This window comes from Peromyscus californicus, unplaced genomic scaffold (assembly GCF_007827085.1).
Source record: "Peromyscus californicus insignis strain IS unplaced genomic scaffold, ASM782708v3 Scaffold_5__1_contigs__length_169319896, whole genome shotgun sequence".
Classification (NCBI taxonomy): domain Eukaryota; kingdom Metazoa; phylum Chordata; class Mammalia; order Rodentia; family Cricetidae; genus Peromyscus; species Peromyscus californicus.
The window spans coordinates 17,559,740-17,582,023 of record NW_026294573.1 but is presented as its reverse complement, the minus strand read 5'-3'; the positions used below and the strand labels follow the sequence as shown (position 1 = coordinate 17,582,023).

The window sequence follows — 22,284 nt, the reverse complement described above, 5'->3', positions numbered from 1 at the left end:
AATTCATGACAGTAGCAAAATGACAGTTATGAAGTAACAATGAAAATAATTTTATGGTTGGGGGTCACCACAACTTGAACTGTATTAAAGGGTCACAGCATTAGGAAGGTTGAGAACCACTGGACTAGAAAAGATCAAGCAAGATTCTGCATGTGAAGCCTTGGTGCAGGGATAGGAGGCAGGGAGCTGACACATGACAGACAGTCCCTACTCCCTCAGTAGATGCTGAATGAACAACTGCTATGTCCCAGGCAAGTACTGGGACTTGCAAGCAAGACATAATATTCTTACCTTTGGGAAGCATGTGTTGTGTGGTGTGTGGTGTGGTATGTGTGTGTGTGCGTGTGCATGTGCGTGTGTGTGTGTGTGATTTGAAGCAGTGACTCATGTATCCCAGACTAGTCTCAAACTGGCCATGTAACTAAAGATGACTGTAAACTTCTGGTCCTCCTGCCTCCACTTTCAGAGCGCTGGGATTCCAGATGTGCACCCACCGAGTTTGTTCAGTGCTGGAATGGAGCCCAGGGCTTTCGTGCATGCTAGGCAAGCACTCTACCAACCGAGCTCTATCTCCTGCCTGAAGCTTATATCCAGACAGGAAGGAGTAAATCAAGGGTTACCTTTGTTGTAACTATTGTACCCATTTCACAGCAAGCTGAATCAAGGTTCAGAGAAGCTAAGAGCTTTTAAAATCCCCCCTTTCCCCTTCCATCCCACCTAACACTCAAAAGGGCTAGAGCCAAGTGCTAAAAAAAAAAAAATCCATCCAAGATCCTACCAGAAGAAAAGGGGAGCCATCAATTTTAAGACGTTGTCACCCCAAAGGGTCCTTAAGGCTGCGGATCCGGCTGGCCACAGGTTCTACATGACCTCAGGCAGAGGGCAGTCTGGGCTTCAGTTTCCCTACCTTTGGACACTCTGAATTCTGGGGTGAGCCTCAGGTTGTTCTGGCTCTGTGAAAGACCTGGGCTAAATGAGTTGCCCAGGACTGTTCCCTGGCTGGCAGGAAGGAGTGACTCCGGTGTGAGGAGCTGGCGGTCTGGGCAGGGAGGCGGATGAGGCGGGAAGGTAGGCCGTGGTCCCTCCTGTTCTGCCCCCTCCCCACCTCTCTCGCACGGACACAGTGGCTGGCAAGCATGTGCAGCCTGCACACAGGGTCTTGTTTAATGGGGGCTGCGCCCCGCCGTTTTCCTGAGCAGCTCCCTGCTTTGGATTTTTTTTTTTTTTCTTTCTTTTTGGCAGTGCTGGGGATGGAACCTAAGGGCCTTGCACTCACCAGGCAAGCACTCCACCACTGAGCCACATCACCTGCTCCCTGCTTTGGATGTCTTTTGTCAGCCTTCTCCGGCTCCTGAGAGCAGCCACAGCTTGTCACTCAAGGCCACTTTCCTTGCTCACACCTCTGCCAGGCTCACCTCCCATCTTCCATTTCACACACTTCCATCTACAGTGACATCCACAAAGCAGCCTCCTTCCAGCTTCTGGGCCTTTGTTTAGGCCGTCCCTCCACTAAGAATGCCGTTCTTTCCACTTGAATGCATTTGCTCCCACAGCACAGGCTGGAAGACACTTCTCTACAGCACACTCCATGCCGAACACATGTACGGGATTTTTGGTTTCTTTTTTTGTTTGTTTGTTTAGGATATTTACATATACATAATAAGGTATCTTTTGTTAGATTTTTGTTGTTGTTGTTTTCGAGACAGGGTTTCTCTCTGTAACAGTCCTGGCTATCCTGAAACTCACTCTGTAGACCAGCCTGGCCTCGAACTCACAGAGATCCACCTACGTCTGCCTGCCAAGATTAAAGGTGTGCACCACCACTGCCCGGTGTAATATAGTATCTTAGGGGTAGGCCTCAAGTCTAGACACAAAGATGACATATTTCATGTACACCTTCTATCCACAGCCCCATGCTGGGTGCGCTCCCACAACTCTGTAATCCACACACACAGTTGATGGAGCAGGACAATCAAGACCAACCTCAGCTACACAGAAAATTTGAGACTAGCCTGCACTAGATGAGAACCTGTCTCAAATCAATCAATCAATCAATCAATCAATCAATCAATCAGCATGGCTCAGTGGGTAAAGTGCAGGCTGTGCAAGCATGAAAACCTGAGCTCAGATCCCCAGCACCCACAGAAAACCCACAGGTGTTGGCAGTTCATGCCTGTAACCCCAGCACTGGATGTGGAGACAGGAGAATCTCAGGGTGCACCGGCCAGCCAGTCTAGCCAAGCGACCAGTTCCAGGTTCAGCCAGAGACTCTGTTTCAAAAAATAAGGCAGTGAGCATGTGCGCCTATACACAAAACACCACACAAAATAGCAAAAAGAAGACAAAAATAAAAAATAAAATCCCAAACATCATCAAACAGTAACAACAACAAACCCCAGAATCAGCTAGAAGGTCATTTTATGTGGTATTTTTTAATGTGTGGGCATTTCTTTTTTGATGTATTTGTGTGAGTATACACGTATGCGTAGTCACATGCATGCATGTGTGCTTGTAGGCCAGAGGTTGATGCCAGGCATCTCCTTTTTTTTACTCTCTTCTTTAATACAGAGGAAGGGCCTCTCACTCGAACTCAGGGCTCACTGATTCAGCGAGGGTCACTAGCCAGCTTGCTCCTGGGATCCTGCCTCCAGCTCCCAAGCGCTGGGACTATAGGTGGGCCTGCACATTCAGCAGTTACATGGATTCTGGGTATCTGAACTCTGGTCCTCAGGCCTCAAGGATGTACCCACTGAGCCATCCCCAGCCCCCGTTGCCTGCATTTTGACTATGACACGTCACATGGGGTCAGGTGTGAAAAAAATAAAAGTTTTGGATCTTTTGGGGTTTCAGGTTTTTCACATTAGAGAGGCTTGAGCTGTTTAAGACAGTGACCTTGGGTCCCCGGACACTTCCGAACTTGCATCTGTTTTAATCTGCTGTATGAGTTACTGACTATTATCAGGGTCGCTTAGGATGGTGCCCGCTCATCTGTGGGAGCTGCTCTGATGGTATTAGTGAAGGAAGAAGAAAAGGAGAGGAGGAGAGAGAAGAGAAGTGATGGAGGGGGATGGAAGAGGAAGAAGGCTTTGCCCATCTCTGCTGGGATGTAGCTCTGATATCCAACGTCAGTCTGTTTAATTTCTCACAAGGTCCCCTGGCATCTCAGAGACCGTCAACAGCAAGTTGATGAGTGGAAAGACAGATGAATGAACGGATGGATGAAGGGGAGAAAAGGATTAAGGGAAAGAAGGGCGCATGGACAGATGGACAGAGACAGACTGGGGGAGGCTGAAGGCACTAACCGAGCCCAGCGGCACAGAGCCCCACCAGCAGCAGAGGCGTCTGAGACCAGATGCTCAATCTGTCCCCAGCTGCGGCACCTCTCCCTGGCTGTGAGCTCCCAAATTGGAGCCAGCATCAGTCTGAGCATAGGATGGAGTAAGTGGAAGCATGGGGCGGCTGATGCCCAGGGGAGGCCCAGCTCTTCCCCCACCTGTCACCAGCTCTAAGCACCAGCCCCTGACAGCAGGAAGACATCTCTAAAAGCATGAGCCAAGTCGGCGGGAAAATAGGATTTACTCCACAGACATTCACTTGGGGGCAACTTCTCCGGAACTCTACAGTGTAGAAACTTTGGCAAACCCATAGTCGATGGCTCAGAGGATTTTTCTAAACCTGGGGTGTCTGCTGTTTGCCAGCATGAACCAGAGCCAGAAATAGGAGAATAAGGAAATATGATAGTCCAGATACCAAAGGGAATTTCAGGGGAGAAGGGCACCCAGATTCTTGTTTATTCTTCTGTTCATTTACCCACCTACCTAACCAAAACATGCCCATACTTGACTTTGCCCATACATACTACATACATACATATATACATACATACACACACATACCTCATCCATCTACCCAGCCAAGCAGCCAGCCAGCCATCAAATACCTATTCATTCATCCATCATCAATTCCATCCATCTACCCATCCATCCATCGATATATATATATATATATATCCCATCTATACATATATACACATGCATACACACATCCCATATATCTATACATACATACATCCCATTTATCAATCCATCCATCCATCCATCCATCCATCCATCCATCCATCCATCCATCCATCTATCCATCCAATCTATCTACTCATTCAACCAGCCAACCACACTTATCCATTCATCTATCATCAATTCTATCCACCCATTCACCCCATTCATTCACCCACCCATCTATCCATCTATCCATCACACCCATCTATCCATCCATCCATTTATCCATCTACTCATTCTCTCATCCACCAATCTGCCTGTCTATCTGTTCATCCATCCACTTAGCCATCCATCCAACCACTGACCCATTCTCACCCACCCACTCACCTACCCATCCACCAGTCTACCCATCTTCCAATTCATCTAATCATTAAACTTGTCCATCATTTGCCCAACCATCTAATCCATGTAACTGCTCATGCACTCATCTTCTGTCCACCTAGCCACTCATCTATCCAACCATCGACCAGCTGTCAACTGCTCAGCTGCTCATCCCACTAGCCCCCTACACACCATTCAACCATTCCAGCTGAGGATCCCCCACGACGGATGGGAGGACATGGACACGCTGACCCATTATACACCTGATATAATCTGGGAAATAGAATAGAGTTACACGCAAGGTACCGCCAAGGACACAAAGACCACCCAGACAGAGGGCTGTCGGGGCTTCAGACAGGAGGAGATACACAAGCTTGACCTTAGTAAGTGGCAGGAAGATGCCAGAGCAAGCAGGTGAAGGAGGACTGGGGGGGGGAGGCAATAGGAAACAGCACTGTAGGCTCCACAAGTCTAATGGGGGCAAGAAAAATGGGTGGAACGGGCTGATAAGAGCAACTCCGTGGTACAGCACTTGTACAAGGCCCTAGGTTTTACCCCAGAACACACACACACACACACACACACAAGCACAGGTCTCCATACTACCCCACTAACTAGCTGTTGGCCAGGGCCAGTCTCCTTTTTCACATCCACCAGACTCCGTAGGTCCTCTGTATTTCCTAGAGAGAAAAGGCCACACACCTCCCGGCTACCACTCACTACCAGCTCGTGCTCTGCTGGCTACAACACAGCTCCGTCGGAAAGAAAATCAGCCCTTAGAAATCTCTGGGCCAAGCAGCCTCAGCTGTGATTCCCATGTCACCTTCTGCCGCAAGTTCTCCAGGTTCTGTGCCTTTCTTCTCTGGTAAATCGGCTAGCAGCCCCTCAATAGCTGGAACTAAGCAACTGGAGGCACACCCAGCGAGCAGCAGGGAGGCTGGCTCTGCTTTCCCTGCTGAGACTCCAGGCCCTCTGTGCACCAGATCAGTGGTTAATACTCTAGACTTAGGGTTGGAGAGATGGCTCAGCGATTAAAAGCACTGACTGCTCTTCCAGAAGACCCGGGTTCAATTCTTAGCACCCACATGGCAGCTCACAACTGTCTGTAACTCCAGGGTCCAACACCCTCTCACAGACACACATGCAGGCAAAACACCAATGCACATAAAAATAAATTATTTAAAAAAAAAACTCTGGGCCGGGCGGTGGTGGCGCACGCCTTTAATCCCAGCACTCGGGAGGCAGAGCCAGGCGGATCTCTGTGAGTTCGAGGCCAGCCTGGACTACCAAGTGAGTTCCAGGAAAGGCGCAAAGCTACACAGAGAAACCCTGTCTCGAAAAACCAAAAAAAAAAAAAAAAACTCTGGACCTTAAACACATACCCATCAACTCCTCAGAAAGCTTAGTTCCTTGCCTATGTCTGCAACTAAGGTCTAAACAGTTTAGAAAACACACACACACACACACACACACACACACACACACACACACACCCCTCTATATAAAGAAAGAATGTGACACAAAGGTCCTCCTGATAGTTGATGAGAGTCACAGCTGTATGGATGTTTATGTTTGAAATATTTAAAAAAAATAGGGCTGGAGAGATGGTTCAAAGGTTAAGAGCACTGGCTGCTCTTCCAGAGGACCCAGGTTCAATTCCCAGCACCCCCATGGAAGCTCACAACTGTCTGTAATCTAACTCCAAGTGATTTGGCACCCTCACATGGACATACATGCCAGCAAAACACCAATGCACATAAAATAAGAATAAACATTATTTTGAAATATTTCAAAATGAAGATATCAGTCCTTTCACCTATCTTGCAGCCAGTGAGTCTGGGTCCAGCTCCACCATCCCTGGCCAAAGTCCATGAGTAATGACTTGCCTTCTCCAAGCCTTATTTTAAAGTATTTTTTATTATTACATTTACTTGACATATGTGTGTGCATACTTATGTGTGTGTACACGCTTGTGAGTGGAAGTCACAGGGCAATTTGTGAGAGTTGGTCCTCTCTTCCCACCATGTGGGTACCAGGGACCAAACGCAGATGGTCAGGTTTGGCAGCAGGTGCTTTTACCCACTCAGGCATCTTACCGACCCTCTCCTCTTTTTGATTCTATAGTCTAGGCTGGTCTCATACATACAGCAATCCTCTTGCCCAGATTCCCGGGCGCTGGGTTTACACGTGTGAGAGCTATTATGCCCAACTTCATTTTTCAATCTACAGGATGTAACAAGACGGACCCGAGTAACTGCTCTTCGGCACCTATGCCCTCAGTAAAGCCAAGTCGCTGCTCTTATTACTGCTATTGTTCACAACTGAGCAGAGAAACTGAGGCAAGGCAAGGCGTGGAAAAACGGAGACTTTTCTCTCTTCTATTCCCCCGTTAGCACCAGGCGCAGAGGGTCTTACACTCATTTACTGGTGAACAACTAAGCTTCAGGAGGCTGAACCAACAGCTGGGGATGTAGCTCAGTGGGCAGAGCGTGTGCCGAACATGCATGAAGTCTTGGGTTTGATATCCAATACTGCACAAACTAAGTGTGGTGGCGCACACCAATAATCCCAGCACTTGGGGAGTGGAGGCAGGAGGATCAGAAACTCAGAGTCACCTTTGGCTAGTTCCAGGCTGGTTCACCTCAAGTGACAGAGCTGACAAGTAGAGAATCCAGGTCAGGAATTCCGCTCTGCCCTTCCCTCAAAGATCAGGCTCTTGCCTGAACCTCCTAGCTCCCAGCCAGGGGTCTTGCCTCATCACCCCTCTGGCTCCAGAAGGGACTAGTCCGAGGGGGTCCCAAGTGCCTCAGCTGCTCAGAAGTCCTTCCCACTGCTTTCCTGGAACCACAGGAGCTGCCATCTGAGGCTGTGAGTAGTGACAGCTGATGCTGATGGGCACAAGCAAGAGGATGTCACAACCGGGGCCCTGACTTGAGCAGACTCCCTGGGCCCCAGCTTTCTGTGGGTTCCAAAAGGGCCCCGTGGGCTCTGGCCGAGCTGTTCCCAGGCCCTGCCTCCCGGGAGAGGCGGAGAAGGCCCATTCAGGAGGGTCGAGTCCCACTGTGCTCTAAGCCTCTTGCTCCCCACTTACACAGCTCAGATGCTTTTTGTCCTTCCGGCTTCCCATGGACCTGGGCCAAGTGACAAGTTGGTGCTGTGGACATATGTCGTCGCCATAATGGGAATGTTGACCTCACGCTCTCCCTGCTGGGGCCAGGCAGCTTGCACCCCGCCCCTGTGCTTGGCAGCTTCTGCTCTCGGGCACACACAGGACTCCTTCCCGCAGTCCGGCTACACAGGGCATTCATGGGCCTTCTACCGGATCTTAGCACGCATCGGCTCCATCACCTGCCTCACACTTCACCTGCCTTTGCTTTGGGACCTTCTGAGGAGTCACTGCCTCCAGGGGCTCAGTCAGGACAGTGCTGACTGCGTAAGCATGAAGACCCTAGAATCAGGCACGGAGGCGTCAGAACCCCTGCTGGAGCTGTATACTCTTAGCCTGTGAGCAAAATCCAACCAGCAAACATGGTCAGGTATGACAGCTTCCCCATAAACACACAAACTTTGTAGACCATAAGCTTTTTTAAGATTGAGCCCCACCTCCTGCAGAAAAAAAACAAAAGAGGGGGCAGCTCAGAGGGGGGGGTACCTTTAGAAAGGACTGGTGTTCTCTATGATTTATTATCTGTCCGACTTTGAACTTGATCTTCCATTTAGGCAACAGATAGGAGCCATATTTCTTGCCTGTCAAAAGTTGAACACAGTGGTTCTCAACCTGTGGGTCTTGACCACTTTGGGAGTTGAACAATCATTTCACAGGGGTCACATATCGGATATTCTGCATATCAGATATTTACATTATGATTTATAACAGTAGCAAAATTACAGTTACGAAGTAGCAATAAAAATAATTTTATGGTTGGGGGTCACCACCACATGAGGAACTGAATTAAAGGGTCGCAGCATTAGGAAGATTGAGAACTGCTGATTTCACACATAAAATCCCACGAATAAGCATTGCCTGGGCCCATCCTCCACTGGGTCTCTGCAGGTGATGCCAGAGAGGTATCTGTACCCACCCACGTCACCACAAGTACACATCTTCCTAAACCAATCTGTGCTCCAAAAGTAGATTTCACAGCAATGGCGGCATCACAGCTGAACCTTTCCCGTCCTTCCCTTGCCTCCCTGCACATGTGACGGCCCCTGGCCACATCAAGAATGACAGCCACAGTCACACCTTCAGATTTTTTTATAGTTGAATGAAGAATACAGTCGCTTCTTGACACATTTATCACAGGTGGTTGAAATTATGACTCCTAGGGAAACTGAGGCCCAAGGGGGTAAAGCCAGCTAGCTATCCCCGGACCTTACCTAACAAATCCCATGTCACCAGCCCAAGGCCTTTTCTTTGACCTCGAACCTCACACAAGGTCTTGAATAAGCTTGTCCCTGGCTACACTCACTAATTTGGAGGTTCCCTGATTTTACATCTGTCAGGAACTAACTTGGGCACGGGTCCCAAGTTGACAAGAGCCTCTGCTTGCTCAGGACAGATCACACCTGAAAGATACAGAGAGAAAATTGCTGGGGTGGAGTGGAGGGAGCAGAAGGCAAGAAGGAATGGGCCCCCTGACTGCCCGCTGCCTCCATCCCTTATCCCTATAAGCTGTGTGGAATAAACTGTCTAAAAGGTGGTGGGTGGTCTACACGTCCTTGCCCCAATGAACATAAGGCTACTGTGTTCCCGTGGCAGCCTAGATCAAAATCTGGAGCACAGGTTAGCCCGGAGCATGTAGAGATGGGAGGGAATCCAGAACTTTGAGTAGCTCCTCCAAGGTGTGCTTTGGTGAGGAGGCGGTCACTCCAGTACAGTGTGCCAAATCTCTGGCAAGAAAAGGGCCTCTCTTTAAGGCCTGAATGGAAAACGAGACCATGGGTTTCCTCCCTTCCTGGGAACCCTAATGAAGGAGCCTGGGATGACCCCGAACTGGCTTGGGGGCTGGTGCAAACTGATAAGATGCCAGAGGGTGACATTTTGTGGCATCAGCTCCTACTGTTCAAGAAGCCTTACACAGAAGCTGGGAATGCTTGTAATCTCAGCACTTGGGAGGCTGAGGCAGGAGGATTGCCAGGAGATAGCCTGGGCGACAGAGTGAGACCTGGTCTCAGAAAATCCAAGCTGGTGAGATGGCTCGCTGGGTAACATTTTCCCACACAAGCCTGATGGCCTGATTGGCTCCCTGGGACTTTGGTGGAAAAGCGAGAACCCACTCCTCTTACCTCCACAAGCATGCCATGACACACACATGTCCATGCTTACACCCATACATCACACACACGATAATTAACATATACACATAATTTTATTTATGTATTATGTTCTTACTAAAACAAGTCTTCCATGGGCTGGGCATGTAGCTCAGTAGTAATGCACTGGCCTAACATGCACGAAGCCTTGGCACACCCTCAGCACAGCAGAAAAAGAAAGAAAGGAAAAGTCTGGTGTCCTGCTTTGCCCCCTGGGGTACTTAGTGCAGACTAATGACGGGTGAGAAGCACTGAGGAGCCAGGAGGTCCAGCCCTGCAGCTGTCCCCAGGGCCATGTGGGCACTTCCAAGCTCACTGCCTGAGCCCCCTTCTCCACAAGGACCCTGGCTGACACTGTGGAACAGAACAAATACCTCCCGAAGACATCAACCTGCTGTTGCAAAAGCCCTAAATCACCCCTCTCTGAGCTAGGACTAGGGGGCTACTTATCACCCAGCAGCAGACCCTCCCCTGACTGGGGACCAGCACCTGGTCCTGAACCTAAGAGCTGAACGAGCCTGGCCCACATCATAGAAGAGGCGGCCAAGGCCCAGAAGACCTCTGAGCAATTGTCTCAAGGGTCCCACAGAGTCTGGGCCAGACTCAAGGGTCCCACTTGAGCCTGCAGGGCCTGGAGGGCAACACCAATACGTGCTGCAAGGTGACGTCGAGTCACCCAGTTCTCAGGGAATATGAGGAGGTGGCTGCTGCGATCCTGCTCCAGCTGACCATGGCCATGTGGCACTGTGGGCCTGGGAAGCTAGACTGACTTTCAGAGAAGCCAGAATCACGAATTTTTCTATACAGCTCTCCTTCTTTATGTGGGCTAAGCACTCAGTGGAAACGGTGACTTCTGGGCTCTGTGGAGAGTCCTCAGTTACAGTAAGCCACTGACTCTGGACAGGTCACATTTTTCTCTCAGGCCTCAGTTTCCCCATCTGAATGGCCACGGCACTCACAGGGCTCATGACCCTCCTGTCCTATCAGCAGCCCTTCCAACGACAGCTCCACAGTCCCCACCCCCCGTGGAGGCGCCCCCCCCCCCCCCCCGCATCCCACTATACACAGTGTTAACACCCGATTTGTCTAACTTACAACAACATTATTCTGACCACTATGACAGAGATTGCGTTTTTATGGCAGGTTTGTGAGTTCCAGAACACTCCCGCCTGCATTATCTCAGGATGCTGATGGAGTCAGAGGCTGGACAGCTGCCTCGGAGACCCTTGCCCGAGCCAAGCTACCTCTGAGCATGAAGCCCAGTTGCTGAGGCAACTGGAGAGAACATCCCCCCCTACACACACACCCGCTGCCCAGTGCCACCCGGACCCAGCTTGAATCCCGACCTTGCCATCCCCTGGGCGTACCCTGGACAGTCAGGATCTGGGTTTCCTTTCCTTCATCTGTACAATGGATGTGACCACATGGCCACCACAGACCTGTGGACACACAGACAGGCTCGGCAGTGTCTGCAGAGAATCACAGCCGTCGTCACCTTCCTGGCAGGAAGTGGGAACCAGGCAGGCACTGGGCCAAACGTGGAGTGTGACCATGGAGAACCTGGGGGGGTTCTGGGGGTGTTAACTGGGTCAAGACCTTTGAGGAAATGGGGGAGGTGTTAAACTAGGGCAAGGTCTTTGAGGGAAACCCTCAAAGACAGGCTGAGGGGCCTCTTACTCTCCAGCAAAGGTCAGTTAAAGCCCGGCTGTAGAGCATACAGGCCTTCTGGGTCTTCGCTGCTCCCCTGCAGGTGAGGGCAGGGCCAGGGAGAGGTGGGGAGGAAGGATCTGGTGAAACCCCCACCCTCCCCCGCTCTGAGCCCAGTTTCTGACTAGGATCCAGCAACTGCAGCTTTTCTAATGTTTATTCACACTCATCACACTTGAGAATCACTTAGCTCACCTTCCTCTAGGGAAGGGATCGGTTCCCGCAACCACCTCAAGGGCTAGGAACGTTATTCCCCTATGACAGAGCATGCAACTAAAACTCAGAGAGGGTAAGCAACAGGCTTAAGGACACACAGGACAGGATGGTGTGACTCCACATATCATCCTGTGTGTGTGTGTGTGTGTGTGTGTGTGTGTGTGTGTGTGTGTGTGTGTGTACGAACGTACATACACTGCTTACAGGACAGGAGGGAAGGGAGCCAGGGCTACACCAAAGGTCTTGGGGACAGGGGAGAGAGTGTTCACATCTCAATTATGCCACCAAATAAAGCTGGGCATGGCTGAGGATCAGGTTACCTTGCTGGTACAGACTTGTATATGGCTCGCACTTCATCCTCACAGTGCCTCCAGCAAGGCCCTGTCTGCCGCTTACAAACGAAGAAACTGAGGCTCTGAACGTAACGCGGGCTTAAGGCCACAGAGTTGGAAAGGTTAGCCTCATCAGAAGGTGTACTCACTCCCAGGGCGTATAGGGGTGGGTGAAAGGGGAGAGCAGGTGGCTCTGGGATGCTCACCTAATGAGGCCCAGGCTTCAGTGGCCTCAGCAAGCCCCAGGTGACATAGGAGTTACCCTCCCCCACCTTCCGGAAGGCAGCTGCTTTAAAAGGCCCTAAAAAAAACGCTTTCAAGGCCTTATCAGCCCTGCTTCACTGATGCCAATCAGGAAGCTTCCAGGTGCTGCACCAACGGCCACCCCACCCCTTGGAGCTGTACAAACATTCCTCCCTCCCACTCTCCTCCTCGCCAGGCCTCCTTCTAGTCAGCAGCCACCAGGAGGTGCCGGGAGGTGGGCACAGGCTCTGCTGGACATCATTTCAACCTGGCCTTCCCCAGAATCTGCCTGGCGGAACGTCTCTTTCAGAAGTCCTGGGTTGTATCTCAGGACACTGGGGACAAGTGTTACTTGCTGACAGAAAGACCAGATGGATGCTTAAAATGAAGATTCCCCCACCTCGCTCCCCACCCACCAAACCACCAGCTGAGGCCAGCACACAGATCTGGCCTGCCTCTGCCAGGAACTCCAACCTGATCTACATGCTTCGACCTCAACAGGAGCCCAGGCCACTCCTGCCAGGTCCAAGCCTCTGTCACCAGCCAGCTCCACCTTCCACCCACCCTGTCTATGTATAAGGATATTGCTTGGCCACTGCTCACAGGTGAACACAGGCAGGCAGGGTTGACAGGATGAGAGCCTGGGCTGAGGGTCCTTAACGATGCCTTAAATGGGACTGAGGATGTGTCTCAGTTCACAGCGAGCATACTTGCCTAGCATGCAAGAGGCCCCTGGATGCAATCCCCAGTGCTCCATCAACCAGGAGTCATGGCACACAACTGTAATCCCAGCAACCGGGAGACAGAGGCAGAGGATCAGGAGTCCAAGGTCTTTGATGGTCGCAGAGCCAGTTCGAGGCCGGCATGAGTGCCCAGAGAATGCATCCCTACCAGGATCAATGAAGGGGTCAAAGACAGATAGCAAGGACAACCTGCAGGAGGCAGTGGAGCTACAGCAGGACAGAAGGATGCACTGATGGACAAACAGGACTCCAGAGGTGAGAATCCTCTGACAGCTGAGGTGCCTCCCCAGCCTGGGTTCTATGACCATCTCAGAGTGACCAGAGTGCAGAGCAGTGGGTAGTGTGAGACCCAGAGGGCTTCCCCGCAGGGTCCCCGCAGGGTCCTCGATGGGGTGTCTGACTCTATGCACATGTAGAGTACTGTCCCAGGGCTAGGGGAGCAAGGCACCTGTGAGATGGAGTCAGAACAGAGGTCTGCCACCCAAACCATCACAATGCCACGTAGGCAGGCACATCCAAGCCCAGTCATCATGGGCTACACCCACAGATATGGCAAGGAAAGGAGCCCTGGGCCCAAACCAGCACATCTCTATGCTGAATGTCTGGCAAGGGAACCGTAGGGGACGAAGTCCAGACAGTGTGAGCACCTTGTCCCAAACCACAGCATGCAATGTTCATATCTGAACCCAGATCAATTGCTCCAGAAGGCAGTGTCTTCATCCACACCATCTATGAAGTCAGCAGGCTCTGTTCTCTACCACAGCCAGACTCTGTTTCCTATCCACAGCCTGCCCCTGAAGATGGATAGACAGATGAATGAATGATGAATAGACAGATGAATGAATGTATGATGGATGGATGGATGGGTGGGTGGGTAGAAGGAGGGTAGATGGATGGAGGATAGATAGATAGGTGTATTTATGGATGGAGGAGAGATGGATGGATGGATGCATGGAGGGGTGGATGGGTGGAGGATGGATGGATGGGTGGGTGTATGACAGAACAGGTCCATCTGATTAGAGTTTTCCAGTGCTGGGTTTTAAAGTGAAGCCCTGCTTTCACTGACTAAGACATACACTAAAGCTAACTCCTCGAGAAACAAAAAAACAAACATACACAGAAAACTGCAAATTTACCCCACATTCACCAGGGCTCTAGGCATATGAAGCCCCAGAAAACAGAGCTGGGCTCCCAGCCCTCATCAGAAGGGGTCCATGTGGCCCTTTGGCTGAACTGTCTGTCCCTCACCCCCAAACACTTCCTGTTTGGACCATCCCCAGACCCTCCATCTCCAGGAAGGTTTCCTTGGTTCGCCCGCCCTTTCCTCCTCTGACGTTCCTCCGTTGTTCACGCACTTAACACTCCATCCATTGGATGCGCCTTAGCTGACGGCACACTTATCACCGAGTGCCCCGGGTATCAGAGCAAGCAGCTCTGCACGTTGGGATGCCACAGCCAACACGGCAGCTTGAATCACTTCCTCCTGGGGCTCATGGTCCAGAGGGCCAGGCAACATGAAACAAGGAAACCAACATGGGTGTTCGGAAGCCAAAACAAGTGGGTAGGATACAAAGTAGCAAAATTGGCTTCTGTTTTAGGTGATACTGTCAGAGAGGACCTCTCAGAAAGTGGCATTTGAACAGTTCTATGTACCACAACTATGGACATACAAAAGGTCCAGGGGGTCCTTGCCTTTAGGGAACTCATAGTCCAGAGCACTATCCTTACTGTGACTCTGCAGGACCAAATCTGGATTATTCTCAACATCCCCAATGATTGAAGTTATCCATCTTCCCAAACACAAATCTGGCCAGGTCCCTCAATAAACAGCTCAAGAACCTTCAGTGGCTCCCCACTAACCCTTGGGATCAAATCCATACTCCTAAGTCATCCATTCCTGCCGTTCTGCACCTGTCTGCTCTCCCTTCTCCCGTCACCTCACACTGGTGCCCTCGAGGCACACTCCCCTAGGTCACACCCAAGGAAATGCCAGATCATCTGGCCACCGGGCCTTTCCATATGCTGTTGGCTAGCCGGGCAACATTTTCCTCATCCTCATAGTCCCAAAGTCAACTGCCTCAACTCTGAAGAGATCAATCTGTAGAAACGCCAGGTGGCTAAGAAAGTTCATCGGGAGAGTGGGGAGTGAGAAAATGAAACACAGCATCGAGCCATAAAAAAGGAAATAACCCTTTTCCAGCCCAAACTGCACCCCCAGGTGGCCCTCAACTTCCTCCTGGCAGTGCTCGGGGGACACACTTCACACATTCGCTCTTGCCAACTCTTTTCTCTGTCAGCCTGTCCCCCGTCTCCCTGCCCGCCCCAGGGTCCCGCACCACCTAGCCAAAAAGGAAACACCATAAATATTTGGAGAGCAAACGAAGGGCTGTGAGGGGGAGACCCCAACCTTTACACTCCATCTAGTAGTGAGTCGGCCACCGTGCTCTGTGAGATGTGTCCCGGGGCTTGAAGCCCCAGCTCCAGATGTTCAACACTTTGCTTTTCCTGGAGGGATCTTGTGGTTTGGGCGAGACACTATGATCACCATTCCTGCCAGGGGACCACTCCCCAGCACGCACACATGCGTGCACACATGCACGTGCACCCCATCTCCTCTTGAGTACCTTCTCTCCTCTCAAGCATTCCACAGGCTGGAGCTGGGAATTCTTAGGCTGTAATGCTCAGGCCAGCCCTGTGGTGGGCTGGGAGACAGAGCAGCCAGAAGAGAAAGGCAGGCAGGCAGTGGTAGCCTCATGGCTCTGGATGCCAGAGACAAGAGCTGTCCTCTCTGGCCTCTGGCCTCCGTACTGTCCCACAGATTGGGGTTGTATCCGGGAGAATCCAAGTGTTCCCTGGATGTGAAGCACCTCTCAGCCCACCTTCCCAATTCTTGCAGTCGGATTATTTCCCCATCCACTACTCAGTGTGATCCTATAATCACACAGGTGGGACAGCCACTGTGATCACCCTTAAGTGACAGATGAAGAGAAGGATGCACAGAGAAAGAATTATGGGATGGTGAGTATACATAATGGAATCCCTCGAGAATAGCCAGAGGCCCTACCTAGGGAAACTGAGGCCCCTACAGAGAAGAGAGCTGGTCCAGGGTCCCGAGTGAATTAGAAACAGAGCCCTGCAGCCCACCTCACACCATTTCTCAGTCCAATATAAGCTGATCATGCTGGATTAAATTCTCTAGTGTCCTCCTACTCCTGCCCCCAAACGGGCAGCTGTCCCATCTTGTGACATCAGCTGCCAACCAGCCCTGTGTCCAGGATCAGGGCCCAGTCAGGCCACGGCCCCCCAGATTCTAACCACCCACTTGCCAGGGCTGGACAGACGTGGCCCTTCCATCTACCCCACGGTAATTAAAAACACACCCAGGCCTTCTCAAACACGCAAGAGAGGCCAATTTTCCTCCCCTCCAGCCCCACTGACTGCAACCTAAATAGCAATATTTATGCCAAGCTCCCCATAATACTGTAAACATCCCAACGTATAGCGGGCCAGCACATGAGTCATTTCCCCAAAGCCAGTGTAATAAGTGGTACACCAACCAAATCCCAGGGAGCTCCCCGCCAGCAGCCGGGCTCCAGGGCTGCCCTCCACACCCAGGGCCCGTGGCACCCTCAGTGCCCTGGCCACCCCACTCTGGGAAACCGCAAGCAGCCGCCAAATCCTGCAGGAGCCGGAGGACGGCTGCCTTGGTGCCAAACACGATGGCTGCCTTCCAAGGACCCCCCCTTTCTTCGCCCCCTTCCCGCACTGCGGTCACCAAAATGCTCATTACTGAGAAACTAAGTTCTAGCACGGGGTCCCCCACCATGCCTGTAGTCCTGTGCCTGGACCCCTCAAGGCTTCTTCACACTTCACCCCAAAGTGGCCCAAGAATAAGACACTCAATGCCTCACCCCTCAAGCCCCCGGTGGCACACTCCTAGAAGGGGTCACCCTCTTTAGGGGGAAGAAAACACAGACCTCAGACTCAGGGCCTATTTTTAACACCCAATGGCTATGGGTGAGACAGGATTTTTCTGAACCCGCGGTTTCCCTATTTGTTAAAAACCAGTAAAAAAATTTTGACCCATCTGGCTTCCCGGAAGACTTCTCTTGGAGGATTCAACACGATTGTCGGCCGGCAAGCACTCTGCAAAGAGGGCTTCAAGTACCTTGTCAACCGTACAGCACGCTGTAAACCACTGAGAGCAAAGTACTTCATAAACTGTGAAGCGATTGGCAAACTGTAAAGCGCAGTACACGTGAGAACCATTATTAGGATTCACGCCTGGTCCTACCAGCCCAGCCATTCCTGGCGGACACACCCAGACCCCCGCTAACAACTTTCCCTCCAGAGCCAGCGAGCTGCGACCACCTGGCAGCCACTCCCGCCCCCGGGGGGTCGGGTGGTACCACAGCGCGAGGCCTCGGGGAGAGGCCCGGAGACCCAGGCCAAGGCCAACAACACATGGCAAAGCATCTGGTCCGGGATCTGACGGCAGCTGGAGAGTTCTCGGGGCTCCAGACTCCACGCAGAGCTCTGTCGCCCTCGGGGCGGTGGCCCGCGGAGGTACCCGGAGGACCCCGCGCGCAAGAGAGATGCCCATCGCCCTATCCCCCGCTCAGTCCTGCTGGGGAGGGGACCCCATTGTATGCCGCGGGCGACCGGGCGGGCACGGACGAGGGGGTGGGGGACACGAGCGCTTCGCTCCACTCTGCGGGTCCTCCTGCTCTTCGGGTCGCCCAGGCTGCATCCAAGGGGGCGCGGCCCGGGATCCCCAATCCTTGGCGCGGCCACGGTGCCTCCCTCAGAACGCTCCCTGCCAAACTTTGCAGCGCCCACTGCGCGCCGGGCCCGCGCCCCTGAGCCGGGTGCCGAGCCAGGCTGGGCCAGCGCCGGGCTCTGCGGGGATGCGGGGACCCGGGTGGCGGGCGCGCAGTGGGCAGAGCCCCCGGCCCTGGGCGGCGCTCGCCGGGCTGGCTACAAAGCCTCGGCAAGATGGTCCCTTCGCCTCCTCCTGGCACAGTCAATCAGCGCCCGCCGCTCGCCCGGGCGCCCGCGGGGCCCCGGGTCCTCCCCAGCGGTGGCCGCCGGCCACACCTCCCCGCGGCCACCTGCGCCCGGCACCGGCCCCCGGGCAAACTTTGCGACCGCGGGGCCGAGTGAGGGGGCGACCCGGGGCCGAGGCGGCCGCTCCCCGCCCCCATCCCCGCTCACCTTCCACGGCGGCTAGCAGCGGCAGCAGCAGCAGCGCAGCCCCCAGCCTGCGCACGGCCATTGCTGCGCTGCCGGGAGCCTCGGGCCGCGGCGCCGCGGGGACCCCGGGGCTGGAGCGCGCGCCCCGGGCTCGGGGGGCCGGCGGGTAGCGGCGGGGCGCGGCGCACACACACACGAGCCGCCGCCGCCGCGCAGCCAGCAGAATGAGCCATCCAGCCCGGGCAGAACGGGGACCCGGGCTCCGCCAGCGCTGGGCACGGCCCACCTGAGCCGCGGGCGCGGGGGGAGCCGGGGTTGGACTGCCAACCCTGCTCCTGTACCCCACGTGCCCACGGGCTGCACCACGCCCGAGGCACGGCTCTCTTAGTCTTTCATATCCCTTCGGAGGGCGCAGCACCCGCGCTGGGACACTGTGACCCCACGCACCAGGGCGTCCGGGACCCCGGATTCCCCCCCGCGCAGCAGTGGTCTCTCCCGGCGCTGTGGCTCCTCCAGATAAAGCAGCGATTTCAGCCCAAATGTTTCTCAATTTTTATTGAATGCTGCAAAGCCGAGATCGTCTGGCGCGGCTGACAGGAGCAGAGAGAGGGGACCCGGGGCGGGGGGGCTGGGAGCGAGGAAGGGGCTGCCCAAAGCCGGGGGACTGGCCCTACCTGTCAAGGCCGGGAGTGCCACCCCCTTGCCTGAGCCCTGCCACCCGCGTCCCTGCGGCTTCGAAAGAGACTGAACTGCAATGAATGAGGGGGGAAAAGAGGAGGGGGGGAGCTGGGAACAAAACAGGCGGCTTTCCCAGGCTCTGGGGCTGGGCTGGGGCCTCCGCCTGGGAGAGTGGGCCTTGGCGCTCGCCCGCGGGCCCGGGGTTCTCTCTGGCAGGGGTGGCGGGCCCTGGCAGGCAGACCCCAGGCCTTCCCTCCTTGCCTTGTTGTCTTGCGCGAGCCCACCGGCCCCTCCCCGCGGACCTTTCCAGCCGCACATTGTATTTCTCCTCTGTTGATCTGGTTCCCGGTGCAGTTTGCGCGCAGGGGTGTGGAGGAGGCCCAGGGGGGTTCCTAGCGACAGCCCTTACTCCACCCCTCGGTGGAATGGACCTGTCTGGGCTGCTCGGTTTTGTGCATAACTGTTCCTTCAGGGAGGACACAACCCCTTGTTCCATTTCTGCGGGCCCAGCCTGCTCTGACAGCCTTCATCACCGTCATCATTAGCGGGCTTGCTGAGGCCGGTGGTGGGCGGACTGTAGGGACCCTGAGGGAACCACCCAGGCAGGGCCCCTGGCCTTTGGGATCCGCGCTCCTGAAAACACGCTTAGCTAACAGCACTGGCCATGCTCTTTGCATTGGGTGGAAGAGTCTCCTAGAGGGACAGGCTGTTAAAGTCCAGTACCGACCCCCCTTCAGTCTCTTTGTCCCACAAACTAGCAAAATGTCCCAGAGATGTCTTCCATTCAAGGCCCATTAGACAGACAGTCTTGAGACCCCAAGGAGGTTTGGAGACGTGGGTCACCTTTGGAAGCTCTGAGAGCCCATTGGAAGTGAACGTCAACCTGGGCGGCCAGCAGAAAGAGGTGGGCCTTGAAGGCTGCAAGGGAAGCAGAGAGAAGTGAGCCAGGGAGGGTAGAGGAGAATGGGGAAGATACTCCCCTCTGCTAACACCCTCCACCCCGTGTTGCCTGCAGACTCCTGTCTAGGGTAGAGATGAATTGGGTGACCCTGGCTTTTATTTCTCTGTTTCTGCTTGTCAGTCGTTCCAAGGGACTCAGGGCTTGGTGGACTCTGAACCTATTCTTCTCCCTCCCAGGCGGCCCCTCCCCATTTCCACAAATAACTGCATGGCGTCTATTACATGCTGGGTGGATTCGGCTCTCCTTGCTTTCTATCCCTGGGGCCCTTGCCATCATCAACCCACCCCTGGCAATTGCGTCCTCCTTTGATTCAAACTACAAATACCAGACACTAGCTTTCTTTGAGGACCCTGGTTGGAGGGATGAGGCTCAGGGCTGTTTATGGGTACATAATTTTGTCTTCTCCATTGTCTTAACCCTGGTAGCAGGGTTAATCATCTCAGGTGATGAGACCAAGGACCAGGTAAGTCATCTGCTCAAGGTCATATAGCACATTGGAACTAGGATTCAAGCTCTGTCTGACATCCCCTGGGCCTCCCGCAGGTCCACAGAAGGTCAATTAACCAACTTCCCAAGGCCACTGAAAACCTTGTTGTTAATAGGTAGCAATCTAGACCTTTACCTGGTTTAACACAAAAATCACAATAACAATAAAGCCCCTCATCTTTCCCATCAGTTCTCCCTACACGTTTTTTTTTTTTATCCCGCATTTGGAATCCTATAGAATGGCTGTGTTTTGTCATCCAGCCAAGGCCTTCCTCTCTGCTTGGCAACTGCCTTCAGCCTGCCTTGTCCCAGTCAAACTCTGCCCAGCTTTCTCCACTCCATGACTAGGGTTCCACCTCATCAATACCCTACTAAGAGCCTCTACTAATTTTGGCCTCTCCTCGACTGACACCCATTTGCTTAGAATATTTCCTGAAAGATGATCAGTGGTTCTCTTGCTGGGGCCTCAGGATAGTTTGACTGTCTTCAATTTGCATATCGCCTCCCTGACCCCAGCAGACTGGGTGCTCCCTGGGAGGGGTGTTGGGGAGCTGCCCCTCTCCAGGTGCAGAGGCTGGAGAGTTTTGGATCCAGACCTGGGTCCCTCCCTGCAAAGGAAGAGCCGGCTGGAAGCTTCATTTGTCTAATGACAACAGCTCCTCGCATTTGCAATCACGCTTTAACAGTTTACAAAGCAGTGTTCACACCCATCAACTCGGCTCATGATAATTCAACCAGCCGAGCCTCCCACCCCCAGCACCAGCTTTTAGAAGGGGAAACTGGGATCCAGAGAGGGAATGGTACTTGCCCAAGTACTCTCAGCCCTGTTCACTGTGTGCTGCTGTAGCTGTAGAGAGATTTTGATGACCTAACTTGTCTGTGTCGCTTTCTATCTCATTTGATTGACAAACATGAGTTGGGCATTGCCTACGTGCCAGGCACGGGGGAGGCAGGAATGCAACTGAGGACCTGTTAGACAAGACCCTGCAGGGAGTCCCAAATAGGGACAAAATAATGGACAGTGATCCGAGCCAGGAAAACAATAAAGCAGGGTGACAGATCACTGACTGGCCCGGGTGGGGGTGTGTGGGATGTCATGGAAGCCTGTCTGAGGAGAGAATATGACAGCTGAAAGCCAGGCCAAGGAAATGTGGGGAAGGGACCCGCTGGGCGTCTCCTAGCTGCCCTCCACTCCCTTACTTGCCCAGTTACCGGACTGGTGGAGGCCCTTGGCCATGTGTAGATCAGAACACACCTCCAACCACAGCCGAACTGAGGGATCTGAGCAGACAGCTCCAGTTCTGTCCTGACACCTGTTTGCTGTGTGACCTCAGACAAGGCCTTTCCCAGCTCATAGGGAACTTTAAATTTCTAGTAGCCACGTTAAGAAATTAAATGGGGGCTGGAGAGATGGCTCAGAGGTTAAGAGATGATCAGTGGGAGCTGGGATGTGACTCAGTTGGTAGAGTGCTTGCCTAGTATACACAAGTCCTGGGTTCCATTCCCAGAGGTTCATAAACCAGCACTCAGGCAGAAGGACCAGAAAGCCAAAGGCATCTTCAGCTACACAGTGTGAGGCTAACCTATGCTATTTTAAATCCTGTCTCAAATAAATGTAGACACTGACAGCATTAACTATCCTGCCGGGTGAAAAGTGAGATTCGTCCAAACTCTCCCAGGGCAGAGGACAGATTCGCAGCCTCTCCCTGAAGAAAGGGGGGAGGGGCTTCCCAGAGGAGGGGCTGGTAAAGATCATCTTGACAGCTAGGATCTGACCCACCCCCTTCTTTATTTTTGTCTGAGACAGGGTCTCCCTAATGTAGCCATGGCTGGCCTGGAACTCGTTAGGTAGACCAGGCTGACCTCAAATTTATGATCCTTTTGTCTCTCAAATGCTGGTATTACTGACATGTGCCCACATGCCTGGCTGCCCTCCCTCCCTCTTTTGAGAAAAGTTTTTTTTTCTACCTTCTGATAATATCAGGACATGTTCTCATTGTAAAGAATAGAAATGACAATGAACACTTCAGAGGAAA

At 53.1% G+C, this 22,284-nt stretch overlaps 1 protein-coding gene across 5 annotated transcripts in view; it reads right to left on the bottom strand.

Annotated features, from left to right (window-relative positions):
• The window catches only part of Ephb2 (EPH receptor B2), a 189,765-nt gene extending 171,488 nt beyond the window's left edge, over positions 1-18,277 (bottom strand). For all 5 annotated transcript variants that reach the window (XM_052716354.1, XM_052716355.1, XM_052716356.1 and 2 more), the window contains exon 1: positions 18,145-18,277. In XM_052716354.1, coding sequence (XP_052572314.1) covers positions 18,145-18,205 — 61 coding nt within the window. In that variant the 5' untranslated portion in view covers positions 18,206-18,277. The remainder of the gene's footprint in view (positions 1-18,144) is intronic.
• Positions 18,278-22,284: the final 4,007 nt, after the last annotated feature.